Consider the following 13,105-nt stretch of genomic DNA (forward strand, 5'->3'; position numbering starts at 1 on the left):
TCACGTGGTTGAAGCGTGTTTCTCCTGTCGCTTCACTATAAATTCAGATACTGATAGACTGGCACATAGCTAGCAAGTTTAGAGGTTACTAGACTTTATTGGGTTAACTTTTTAATTCTGTTAAAAGAGGATCAAATGTTTGATTGTCCAAATGTGCAAAAAAAATGCATGTTTTTACATAACAGTGGGCCTTTATGGCAAATTGATCAGTAGAAAAATGTCCTGAAACAACTAAGTAACCAGCTATGTCCTTAAAAACAGGCTCTGAAACATTTTTTTTTGTGGATTTTTTGGAATGAGGATACAAATTTAAGCTTTTTTTTGTCATAAACCTAAAAAAATATCTGAAAAAAAGAACAGCAACAAAATCTGACCAGCTTTAATCCATGTAAACCCAAACTGAAGCCTTCACCAACATCTTGGAGATTCCTAACATGTTGAGTGCACTGAGCTCCGCGCTGTCTGTCTCTGTTTATTTGTTCATTTTTCTCTGTGCCCGTCCATCTCTGTACATCAATCTCTCCCTGTTTTCTCTCCACAAACACTGCACCTCTTCAGCCGCAGGAGCTGACAGATATTTTGGAGATCAGTAACATGGTGTTCACTAGTCTCTTCAGTCTCGAGATGCTGCTGAAGCTCCTGGCTCTCGGGCTCTTCGGCTACATCAAGAACCCTTACAACGGCTTTGACAGCGTCATTGTCATCATCAGGTGGGGGGAACTCTCTGTCTGTGTGTTTACCCCAAAAAGGGAATTCTTGTCATTAGTTATTCCTCCTGTTCTCACGTCTCGGGCTCTGCAGCTAAATCTCCCGAACTGCCAGCGATGCTGGCAGCTGAGCCAAGCGGTTGCACTCATAGTCCAGAGGGCCTGTATTCACTCCATTATGTAGTACTACAAGCTAAATTATGTATCCACGTTTGAAGGCCTTGCTTGTTTACCGTGCCAGTTCACGCTGCGCTGGCTTTCTTTATTGGCTGGTGAACTGTAAACAACACTGGCCCGACTTCGTTTTTTCGTTTGCCACACGTCACATCAAAAAGACTTGAGCGCTCTCTCCCTTCTGAAAAGATTCGGGAAGTTTTTCTTTCTTTCTTTTTGTTTTTGTCTTCCTGGGTGACGCTAATGCTGACAAAGGGTAACAGCTGATTCCTTAATCGCTTCAATGGAAATGCATCTCTGTGCTTTTAACCTGTGTGTGTGTTTCAGCGTGTGGGAGATCGTGGGTGAGGCCGAGGGAGGCTTGTCGGTGCTGCGCACCTTCCGCCTGCTGAGAGTTTTGAAGCTGGTCCGGTTCCTTCCTGCACTCAGGAGGCAGCTGGTGGTGCTGATGAAGACCATGGACAACGTGGCCACATTTTCCATGCTGCTGATGCTTTTTATATTCATATTCAGGTATATATTCACGAGTTACAGTGATGATTAAGCGTTTTCTCTGCTTTAATTATACTGTTATTACATTTCAAATGGCTACTGCTGGGATTCTCCTTCCTCTGTTATAAACTGATCACCACATGTGTCATCGGCTTTCATGTAGATACAGCTGTGCACGCAGGCAGTATTACCGCATCTTGTTGTTGCACATATTAAATTACTGCTTGATAAAAACATTACCTTACTGTTGTGTGTGTGTGTGTGTGTGTGTGTGTGTGTGTGTGTGTGTGTGTGTGTGTGTGTGTGTGTGTGTGTATTGCAGTATCTTGGGGATGCATCTGTTCGGCTGTAAATTTGGTTTGCGACAAGACAGCGGAGACACTTTACCAGACAGAAAAAACTTTGACTCCCTGCTCTGGGCGACTGTCACTGTCTTTCAGGTTAGACAAACATCCTCACATGCACCCTCGCTCAGGGACACACACGCGCAGAGCACACGAAGACACCGACGGTATTTGATTTGGAGGAATTTCCCCATCAATTACGCGCCACTTTTAGGAGTGAGATTCAAACAACAGCTGCTGCAGTCACGAGCGCTCGCCCGTGATTTCATTTGCTCCGATTTGGGAGCGCGCGCGCTCGGTTTTTCAGAAAAGTATAAAAAAACTGTCCCAGTGGGCAGGTAAGATGTTCCTCACGAGCAGAGGAGGAAGAGCAATAATGAAGCACTCACTCGGCGGGAGTTCATTTAACACTGATGAGCGTCATTACTGTTCAACTGACGACAAGATAATAAAGGAAGAAACTCACATTATCTATTCTTGGAACACCTGCTAGCAACGTAGCGCGTCGCCTTTTGGCTCCTTGTGTGTTTGACGGCCTGTTTTTCTAACCCCCTGACGTCTCTCCGCATCTTATCTAATCTGCAGATCCTCACCCAGGAGGACTGGAACGCGGTGCTCTATAACGGGATGGCCTCCACAACGCCGTTGGCTGCCCTCTATTTTGTCGCCCTCATGACCTTTGGCAACTACGTCCTCTTCAACTTGCTCGTCGCCATTTTGGTCGAGGGCTTTCAAGCTGAAGTAAGGGCAAAGATGCCGTTTCATTTGAGCTACTTAGACAACGAGGCAGAGCGAATGAGACTAATTGAGCTCTGTTGTGTTGATGATACCAAAGCTGCCTACAAGAGAATAATCTCCTCCATCCTGCCTGTGTGGTTTCTCCTTTCTCTCTCTCTCGCTCGCTGTCTCTTTATCATCACACTTTTCCTCTGTTGCTTTTTGCCTATCCTCCGTTCTCTCTTCCTCCATCTTTCTCTCTCACTGCAACACACACACATACACACACAAAATACTCTCCAGGGTAGGGATGTGTTTGATATCGCCTGCCATTCACAGCTGGTGAGCTTTTGTTGTTTAGTTTTCATCTTTTATCTCCGGCATCAGAGAGCGCTTGCTCTTTCTCTCACTATTGCGTGCGCACACACACACACACACACACACACACACACACACACACACACACACACACAGATACCCTTTGCCAAAGCCGCCTGCCTCCATCTTTCTGGCGTGAATTTTAATTAAATTCAGTAAAGCTTTATTGGCGTGACTACAGGAGATCGCTGCCAAAGCCATCCACATAACTCAACTAGAGAACGCTGGAGATTCCCTCCGCCCATCTGCCTAGTTTTCCTCTTAGTCTTTCCCGCTCGACCGAGATGTGCTTTTCACTTTTACAACACTGAGGAAGGGAAGGTGGTGATGGTGATGATTATGATGACTCTGGTGTATATTTGCGTCTGTCTGTGTTTTCAGGGAGATGCTAACAGATCTGAGGCCGATGATGAGAGACACTCGATGTGTTACGAGGACGAGGAGAAACTCAGAGAGCTGTACGCTGCAGGTACAAACTCGCAGATCAGCCGGACATGGAAGTGGAAGTTCACATGGAGTCGCCTTAAAATAGCCTTTTGGTGTATTCTGACCTGAATTCTTGGAGGTTCTTTCATCCTGTGAACATTTTAAAGGCTTTCCATAATTCTGCAAAATATTCTCTTGTTTTTAATCCCAGAAAGATTGAAAGATCTTTTTCTGGATGCAGCGTTTTCAGTGGGAGAAAAGTTTAATCTCTCGTTCAACTGACGTCTTCAGTCTCGGCTGACTGCAGGTTTCCCCGACCTTATAAACAGCTGCGTAACGACTGAAACTCATGCCACCGACTAACAAAAAAGCCACAAGCTCAGTTTGTCTGATTTGGTTCAGTCAGCTGGCCGTTGGTTTATAATGGTGGGAAAGCTGCAGATGATGTCACCTTAATGAGAACACTGAGTCCAGATGAACAGAATCAACTTTCGGGGATTTCCTTACCTGGATTATTGAAGCAGGCATCAAGACATTACTCTTACTTTCACTCTGAGGGCTCATTAAAAGGGCAAAACCGCATAAACCTCACTGACATTACACATAGGCCATTATTTACTCACTCTGATGCTGTCTTTTTTTTAATATTAATTCAAAAATTCAACCTACATTACCTCAAATTAGGCGTAAGATGAATCTGAAGGAGGTTTGGGCTTTTTAAGTAGAGGCTAATTTTGTTTAAATTGCATTTGTGAGCTTCTTGAGGGCAGCTCATCTGTATTTGCTCAAGAACAACACGGGAGTGAAAAATGGACACGAAACACATTGCGAACATTTAGTAACACAAATGTGCACTATCTAGATTTTTTTAAAATAATGCAGCACATTTTTACAGCTAATCCAATTATTACAGACTCCACGTTTAGAATATTTATGTGTGTCAACGTTTATATTGAACTTGCTTTACTCTTTACTCTCAGGGACAAATACTGATAACCTGTTTTATTTATGAATGTGTTTTTCTTCTCGTTGTCCTCTTTGACAGTGAGTAATAAACAATATTAGTACCCAATTTTTAAACGTTTTTAGCTTGATTCTCTAAATCATAAACTTTAAGTTGCGGATTATCAAATTCCCTGATGAAAAATTACTGACTGAAGTCTTAAACGTCTTCTTTCTAATGTCGAGCAGGAGCAGCGAAGTCAAATTTCACTGATATCTACTGATATCTAAAAAAATGCCCGTATTGCTCAGCTGAGACTTTCCACATGGGTTTATGGGCCCACTCAGTAGTTTCTAAAGTCTTATTTAGTCACTAATTGTTGTCATAATCAAAGTAAAACACACACAAAAGGAGGATTTAATTTAGGTTGGTCTGATTTTGCCAGACCATGTGATCCAGAAGTCAGTTGCACAACTTTTAGTGCAGTCAGTTTGTCAGCTCCACAACTCATGCATAAGATCCACCTTAAAAACCTGAACATCCACAGAGCTTTACCAGCCAGTGATCGTGACATATACAGCCTATATGCAGCGGATACAGCCATGGTCAGTGCAGCCCTGATCCAAACGAAACCATGAAAATATTGCAAATCCCAAAATATAATAAATGAGAATCATTCTTTGACATCAAATATTCTGTGTGTGTGTGTGTGTGTGTGTGTGTGTGTGTGCAGAGCTGAAGATTCAGGCCATGATGCTGAGTCCCAATGGTCTCCTGAACCCAAAAGCCTCCATGCCTCCCCCTCCTCCTCCACCGCTGCCAGTCATCACGCACACTGCAGCTACGCCCACCATAAACTCCAACCAGTCACGCCGGGCCAGTGGTGCATCCATGGAAAACAGCCTTGAGCAAAGGTCACCGGTGAGCCTTGGGCACATGCTTTTATGTGGAGATATATATGTTTATATAAAACCACGTTAAATATTTATTATAAATGTGAGTTAGAGAAACAGTTAATCAAAAGATGTTTGTTATGCAAAGGATATAAATCCAAGCTGAGCTGAAGCAATTTCTAAATGTTGAAGTCATAGAATGATAACACAGAGCTTCATTAAAGCTACCTTGCAGAGGTTCATTTGTTTACTTTGTTTCCCAACAAACCCATTATGTGTCTTCTCAAGACACGACAAATTACTTGAGTGCATTTCTATCCTCATAAAACATTCACAAAGCCAAATATTTCAGCATTGTTTGGGCTGGCAGTCTTTTTGTTAGCAGGCCTTCTGCTGGCACTTTAGTATCACCAACTGTTGACGGGTTGAGTCATGTAGCCCTCCTTCTATGCACGGCTAAGCTTAATGCTTGAGCTCAACGTCAGGTTCGTTTCACGTTGCTTTTAGGAGATTTGATGCTAACGACTCAGAAGATGTTTCAGACTGAAGTGAGGTGGCTGAAAATTTTAGCCTATCTTGATTAAAACATGTCCTCCAAGGGTGGATTCAGACTGGTCACGGTTGCCTTGCATTGTGCCGGAGCTTGATCGCTCCCCAGCTGGTCTGCCCTTAATGAGCCAGGTCCACTTCAGTCTGTCCCGACTCCTTTCTCGTGCTCTCTCCCGTTTTTCAGACACGCACTCTTAAAAAGCGTTCTTGCAGAGCACAAGGGGTTCATGATTTTATGCAGTTTGTGGCTTAACTGGGCCAGTTCTTATGCCCTGTAGATTTGTTATTAAAGCAGGGATTTTGACAGAGGCAGCTGCTATTGAGCAAGTGGCGCAGTTCTGTGCTTGGATGGTCATCACACTACATGCGTACCATCACTGAATTCAACTGAAGCTCAGCTGTGACCACCTATTCGAGCCAGACAGGGCACAGTTCACTTAACTGCGAATGGCGCGCACTAGTAATCGCACTAGTGAAATGAGCTGGACTTTGGGGTCAGATGTGCTGGGGAACAGATGGCCTACGGTGAACACACCCTTAGTTAAAAAATGCAGGAGGAGAGCAGCAGCATGACCAGAAATAGAACAAAGCAGGCAACGTCAGTGGTGACAGATATGACAATGGTTATGTGAGACACGGATGGAAAGGACAAATTGGTCTGGAGGCGGGTTTCAAAGTGGCTTGCAGATACAGCAGTAACTGTGGACAGGCTAAAGGACAGGTTGTAAAGAAAAGTGTATTGATGGACCATTGAGCGAATTCAGTTCAATTGAGTTCAGTTTTATTTACAACCTTAAAACCACTATTAGCAAGAACATGGCAATAGTCGCAAAGAAAAACTCCCCCAGCATTCTGCAGCATAACTGAGGGTTTGTTCAGGGTTAGCTGATCCAACCCTAACTATATGCTTTATTAAAAAGCAAAGTTTTAAGCTGAATCTTAAAAGTAGAGGGGGTGTCCTTCTCCCGAATCTAAACTGGGAGCTGGTTCCATTGAAGAGGGGACTGAAGGCTGAAGGCTCTGCCTCCCATTCTACGTGTATATATCCTAGGAACCACAAGTAAACCAGCAGTCTGAAAGTGAAGTACTCTATTGGGGTGACATGGTACTATAAAGTCTTTAAGATAAGATAAGGCTAGGTTATTCAAGTCCTTGTATGTTCCACTGGCAAATGGTTACAGGTGGTTGCTCGCTGTGGCTAGCTTCTGCACTGAAACCTCTTAAAATGTTATCAGATATCATCCTGTTGATTTACCCTGTTTCTCAGTAAGTTTAATAACTGTGCTGGGCCAAACAGACTTATCATTAGCGCAAATCCTGGTCATTTCCATGTAGAGGTTGATAAGGAGCACAAGATACAAACAAAATAGGAGCCCACTCATGAAAACATCACCCCGCTGCACTGCTAATGGCCAAAAACTCTACAGGGCAGCTTTAATCTGTGAAGAATGAAATCCTTATTTGCACTTGAAAGATAAGGCAGAAATCCAACAAGGCACTGGTTTTGTTCTAAGTTGTCTTCACAGTCCCTGTGGGACAGCGGGCCAGAGAGCCGTCGCTCCAGCTGGATCAGCATCGGCCGAGCCCCCAGCCTCCACAGGAAGAGCCAGTCTGGAGAAATGGAGTCCCTGCTGTCCGACACATACTCAAGCTCCAAAGCCAGCAGCAGGGAGCAGTCTCTGGACCAGTCAGAGTACCTGCAGGTGCCAATGCTCCTCTCCCCAGACTGTAACGGCACCACCTTCCACCTGCCAGACCACTGCTACGACGATGCTCCCCTGACATCGCATAACCACACCGATCAAGAGGAAGAGGAGATTGAAGAGGTTAATGCCTATTTGTTTCATGAATTTGTCTCAGCAAATGGAAAACCATATAATATATATGTAAATGTAGACTCGGGCAGTTTTAATTGGCGTGTGTTCCAATCAGAGGGAGCAGGCATTTTGATGGTGTCCCATTTCTGTTATTCCTAGATAAAACAAGTTCATAAAAGAGCTTGTTTTGGGCATGTTCAGAAGTTCAAAAGCTGCTGCTAATTATCCCGCAAAGGCATAAATTCCAACCTGGCTGACCTTAAGACACTTTTGTTTCTTAGAAAAATTTAATTAGCTGAATTTAAATTAGATCCGGGTGGAAGAATGACTCGGAATATTGTTTGAAAAAATAGCTGTGTTGGAATTTTTTGTGCATGCACACGAGGTCGCTGCAAAAAAAAAAAAAAAGAAAGAAAGAAAAAACCTTGGATAGAAATGAAAATGACTTCATTCTGCGGTATCATGGGTGTATAAGATGATGAGCAATACTGATTTTCTGATTTTCTCCCACAAAACGCTACGTCCAGATGAACAGAATCAACTTTTGGAGCAATGCTGATTGTTGTAACGTAACGAGTGTACGCTGCGATGTCATTCGTCTGTTTGTGTGTTCATTCCAGAGTTTATGTAAGAGGCTGAAGAAGATACTGGAGCCATATGAGCCTCAGTGGTGCCTGGAGCATGAAGAATGGTCCCTCTATCTGTTCGCTCCACACAACCAGTAAAGATACACACAAACACACGTTTATGCACAGCCCCTGATATTCTCCAGGGTGGCCTAGGTGGCCTTAACTGCACGCATGTGTAAAAATTCACAGCTAAAGTGTGAAGGTGACAGCTAAAGCTTGGTTCTACAACTTGTACTTTTATCAATTAAACCTGGCAGAAATGGAAGTGATGCAGGTGATGTGTTGAATAGAAAATAAACACTGGGGTTGTTGCCGATCCTTTTCTCTTCTCACACCGTCTCTCTGCAGGTTCAGGTTGTGGTGTCAGAGGGTCATAGGTCACAAGATGTTTGATCACATCGTCCTGCTTTTCATCTTCCTTAATTGCATCACCATCGCCCTGGAGCGACCTGACATACAGCCACACAGCATGGTACCTCATACACACACACACACACACACACACACACACGGTTACTACACTTGTAAGGAGAAGTATTGACATAAGCACCATCATAACGACATTCCAGACCCTGACCTTTAACCTTTAACCCGGACTTAATGGATGTAATTTTACACTGAAACTCTGTTTCTTGTCTTCCTTGGTTGGTTTAACTGGATATTATTGATATAATTTCCATCTTCATTGTGCTTTTTATTTGATGATTTGACAGATTTGAACTCATTATGCATTAGTCTAAGTGCTTAGATTAAGTCTGAACGTAACAGCTACAATACTGTGCAAAAGTCTTGAGCCACCCCAAAAGTCTTTAGATTTTGCTTCATATGATCCAGACTTTCATTTTTAAAGTAGTCTTGAGCAATGACTGAACCACTGACCTAACTCAAGGGCTGAACCAGTGTTGTGTTTAGAGATAACAGACAACACAGCAAAGAAGCAACTTTGAATTTTATCTTTAAGCACTTTGTCATTAACAGCCTGTTGCTTCCATTACTTTAGTTGAACCTATAAAACTGCTAAAGATACCACAATTTGGCAGTTGTCGAAATATTATTTGTGCACCAGTAAGGAGATTCCCAAATAGTTATGAGCTAAAAGAATAGAAGTGGAAACACCATAAGATTTTGATCCATGCAATACCATCTGGAAAGCATCTGATTGGCAGTAGTTGGATTTTCCATTATCACAATGACCCCAAACACACTGCTAATGCAGTAAAAGCATACCTGGATAGAAAAACGCACAGCGAATTGGCCTCCCCAGAGCACGGACCTCGATATTATCCAAGCAGTGCGGGATCATCTTGACAGAAAAGGGAACAAAAGGCAGAAACATCCAAAGAAGAGTTTTAAGTGTCCTTTAAGAAGCCTGGAGAACTGTTCCTGAAGCCAAACTCTGTTTCAACTTATATACTGCGTTTCTATTTATGTTTGCACATGTTTCAATAAATCGCCACTTCTATTTCTCAGTTTCCTAGAAAAAGTGGCAGATCAGGACTTTCGCGCAGCACTGTAATCTAAACCTTAAACAGCTCAAGACATGACTCACGGCTCACAAATACAGAAGCAGCATACGTCTTTTGCATGACCACGCACACAAAGAGGGGCTGTTTACTACAAGAGCTCATGTGCTTGTAGCTGATGTAAGAGTCTCTATAACAACACGTGTTGTTCCCAGTATGCTTTTATTATGTTTCTACAGCGATTGCTGTGCATTTTTTTTCTTAGCTCGTTATGCAACACTTTGTGCTCCAGAATCAAAGCTAAGGCTACAAAGCCTTTAAATTGACGAATGCGCTTCCTGCTGTTAATCTGTGCATGCTCTCACGCCTGTGTGTGTGTGTCTGTGTGTGTGCAACAGGAGCGGATGTTTCTCAGTGTGTCCAATTACATCTTCACTGTGATCTTCGTGGGCGAAATGATGATCAAGGTAACCATAACAGTGAACATTTTCTGAATAAGCACTCCACTCCAAAGTCATTTTCTTGATTCTAAAGAGGCAATTTTCGTTGCTGGTGGGGATCAGAATGGCTTTCATTCTCATTTTACACCTTAGCTTATTTAATTATTTCAGTAATTTTGTTGGATCTGTGCGCGTCTGCATGCAGGTGGTAGCTATGGGCCTGTACTTTGGAGAGGGCGTGTACCTGCAGAGCAGCTGGAATGTCTTGGATGGGCTCCTGGTGTTTGTGTCACTTGTGGACATCCTGGTGTCCATCGCTTCAGCAGGTGGTAATCGGATCTTAGGCATCCTCCGGGTCCTTCGCCTGCTCCGCACACTTCGACCACTCAGGTACAAATCAAGGAGATTATCATCTGTGTTTACTCTGCTGATATTATATTAAGGACTGTCTAACCTGTGTGTGTGTGCTTGCTGCAGGGTGATAAGTCGTGCTCCAGGTCTGAAACTGGTGGTTGAAACTCTGATCACATCTCTCAGACCAATTGGGAATATTGTTTTGATCTGCTGTGCTTTTTTCATCGTGTTTGGAATTCTGGGAGTCCAGGTAAATGTTCATGCCGACCGTTCCCCGTTCGTCCTCTGTCAGTTAAAGATAAGCTCCATCATTTTTCCCCCGAGACAGCAAAATACAAAACACGTCAAACTCATTTTCACTCGATTTGATATGACCGAACATTAAAAGCTCGTTGTGTTTTCTGCTGCAAGAAGACACAGATCACTGTGGCTTAAAGTAAATGAGCTCAGAGAAAGCTTCAGGTAATAAAAAGTGAAGAGAAAAATTGGGAGGAAATGCAAATGAGCTGCTGATTATGCACCAGTCCCTGGAAGTAATTAAAAAAACAACAACAATGGTTCAACAGGGGGAATGTGCTGAGAATGTGGTTTTTAAATCGGATTTTCACCTGGATTTTAATATTACTAATCAAATTCATAAATACAGCTTATTATTTATTAAAATAGCTTAATATTCAGAATGAGCTAATAAACTATAAATAACACACTTTGCTTGATATAAAGGATCAAAAATAATATCACGTTGCTTTGGTTTCAGACCTCAGGGTTAGGACTGTTAATAAGCTCTGAAGCCAAATAACAGGGTACAGTATAAGAAAGAAAAAAATGTAAGCGCAAATAAAGTTTAATTTGTTTCTACTTTTAAATAGTAGCTTGATTCCTCCTACCTTAGAAAACCAGCTTGGATCAGCGTCCCTCAAGTGACATATTGGTGTTTCTAATGTAAAGGACAGTGAAAGTCTGAAAGGGGAGGTGTTTTTTTTTTTTGCTTGCAGTTTGTTTAGGTTTGGACACAAAAGAATTACTGATCAGCATTTCACCTTTTTTTACAGTCTGAAACATGAATTAACACTTAATTTTCACCTTTATCTGCAAGCTAGGTCGTAGCCACTGTGATGTCAAGCTAAATGCTAAAGTATTTGGACTTTAGCATTTAGCATTCAGGCTGCTGCCATGTTTTTTTGGGGGGTGGGGGGTTGGTTTCACAATTGAACATATCATAATGAGGTGTGGGGGGCTCCAGGTATCAACTAGTGCTAGCAAGCTTTGTTCAAAGCTGCGTATACAAACTGCTAATGAATGCTAAGCTAACAGACTAATAAAACCCTCAAAGTTCACTTTCCAAAACTGAAGCACAAACTTCTTGGACAATGTGTGCTATACAGGGAGACATTTTATTTGTCAGATATTTCCATTAAAATGCTCCAGGAGACACCAACACCGCAAACACAGTGGAGAGGTTCAGTTCAGTGACTCCAATTAGTGGCGCTGAGGCCTGGCAGCGATGATTGGCTACGCCTGCCTGTGTTGGGACACCTGTCAATCAAAGTAGCCGTGCCCTTAACTCAATTATCCAGGTGGTTGACTTATAAACTTAGAGTTGTTATGAAGGGAGAAACTATCAGAGAAACAGAGGCCAAAAATTGCTTTTTGTACCAGATTGTAATTATATACTTTTCTTCTGCTGTAAAGGGGTGTCAAACATAAGGCCTGTGGGCCAGAATTGGCCTAGCAAAGACTCCAATCTGGCCCCAATGGACGGCTTTGGAAAATGTGAGGGAGGTCATAAATTTTGAATTTTTAGCTGTATTTTTTAGTTTTACACCATTGGCTACTGATGTAGACCTCCACCATGGCCATTCATACTACACCAAAGTAAATAAGTAATATATAAACAATTAAATTGCAGAAAAGTTCCTGTTTTTTCTTTATGTACTATACAAATTTTATTTTTCTTATAATGGGTCCACAGTAAAAAAAAAAAAAAGGGCATTAACATAAACTTTCTGCTTTATAATGTCAGGGCAGTCTGGTCTAAGAGTTACCAAAACTTTGTAATGAATTTTACACATTTATTTCTTACACTTTAAGCCCAAAATTTTCTTTCATTTACTAGAGCCTACTAGAGATGTGCTGTTGAAATTGCCTATTTTGAGCTTATTTTTCTTATGCAACGATATCTCAGGGATTAAATGTGAGGTAAAACATCTTTGCACTAATAGGAGTCAGGCTCAAGTGCACATTTAAAACAGGCTGGATAGTCTCCGGACACATTTACTTCTTCACGCGTTGAAGTCCTTCAGAAATACTTTATTTTTTTTTTTTTTTTTTGTGTCCCGTTTGGATCTTTAGCCATCAGAATTGTTGTCTTAAGGCCAAGAAAGATGCCAAGCGGATTTATTTTACCAAGTGGATCATCATGGCCTTGCCATATTGGTCCATTTGATTGACCTTTATTATAATTATGAATTTATTTTATTTTCAGGTGCTACAAACGGGACAGACATGACTAGGGGATAGGACAGGGAGAAAGAATGAAAGAAAGAGAGGGAGAGAAAGAAAACCAAAGGGGAGAAGAGATGGTGAGAAGGGGGGGGAAGAAAGAAAAAACAAACAAAACACCTGGATCACCTGTATGGAGAAAAAAAACAGAAGAAATACTTTAAAACAAAAGAATCTATTAATGAAACTTCCTTTAAGGTTTAAAGGCTCTCACCACATTTTAAAATGTCAAAGTCAGGAAATGAATGTACAGTACCGTTTTTAAAAACTCCACTCA

The 13,105-nt window shown here is 42.1% G+C and overlaps 1 protein-coding gene across 2 annotated transcripts in view; it reads left to right on the top strand.

Moving 5' to 3' along the window:
- LOC146630311 (voltage-dependent T-type calcium channel subunit alpha-1H-like) overlaps nt 1-13,105 on the top strand; it is a 63,548-nt gene that overhangs the window by 38,385 nt on the left and 12,058 nt on the right. Inside the window, exons 10-21 of one of the 2 annotated variants that reach the window (XM_085355744.1) lie at nt 559-710; nt 1,209-1,394; nt 1,696-1,813; nt 2,303-2,458; nt 3,194-3,281; nt 4,915-5,102; nt 7,138-7,449; nt 8,061-8,161; nt 8,418-8,541; nt 9,931-9,999; nt 10,178-10,362; nt 10,450-10,576. In XM_085355744.1, coding sequence (XP_085211870.1) covers nt 559-710; nt 1,209-1,394; nt 1,696-1,813; nt 2,303-2,458; nt 3,194-3,281; nt 4,915-5,102; nt 7,138-7,449; nt 8,061-8,161; nt 8,418-8,541; nt 9,931-9,999; nt 10,178-10,362; nt 10,450-10,576 — 1,806 coding nt within the window. The remainder of the gene's footprint in view (nt 1-558; nt 711-1,208; nt 1,395-1,695; nt 1,814-2,302; nt 2,459-3,193; nt 3,282-4,914; nt 5,103-7,137; nt 7,450-8,060; nt 8,162-8,417; nt 8,542-9,930; nt 10,000-10,177; nt 10,363-10,449; nt 10,577-13,105) is intronic. The other variant, XM_085355745.1, reaches the window with a different exon arrangement.

The sequence above is a fragment of the Diplotaxodon limnothrissa genome, linkage group LG6 (assembly GCF_057381915.1).
Source record: "Diplotaxodon limnothrissa isolate DT_005_m linkage group LG6, D_limnothrissa_male_GT1.1, whole genome shotgun sequence".
Taxonomy (NCBI): Eukaryota; Metazoa; Chordata; class Actinopteri; order Cichliformes; family Cichlidae; genus Diplotaxodon; species Diplotaxodon limnothrissa.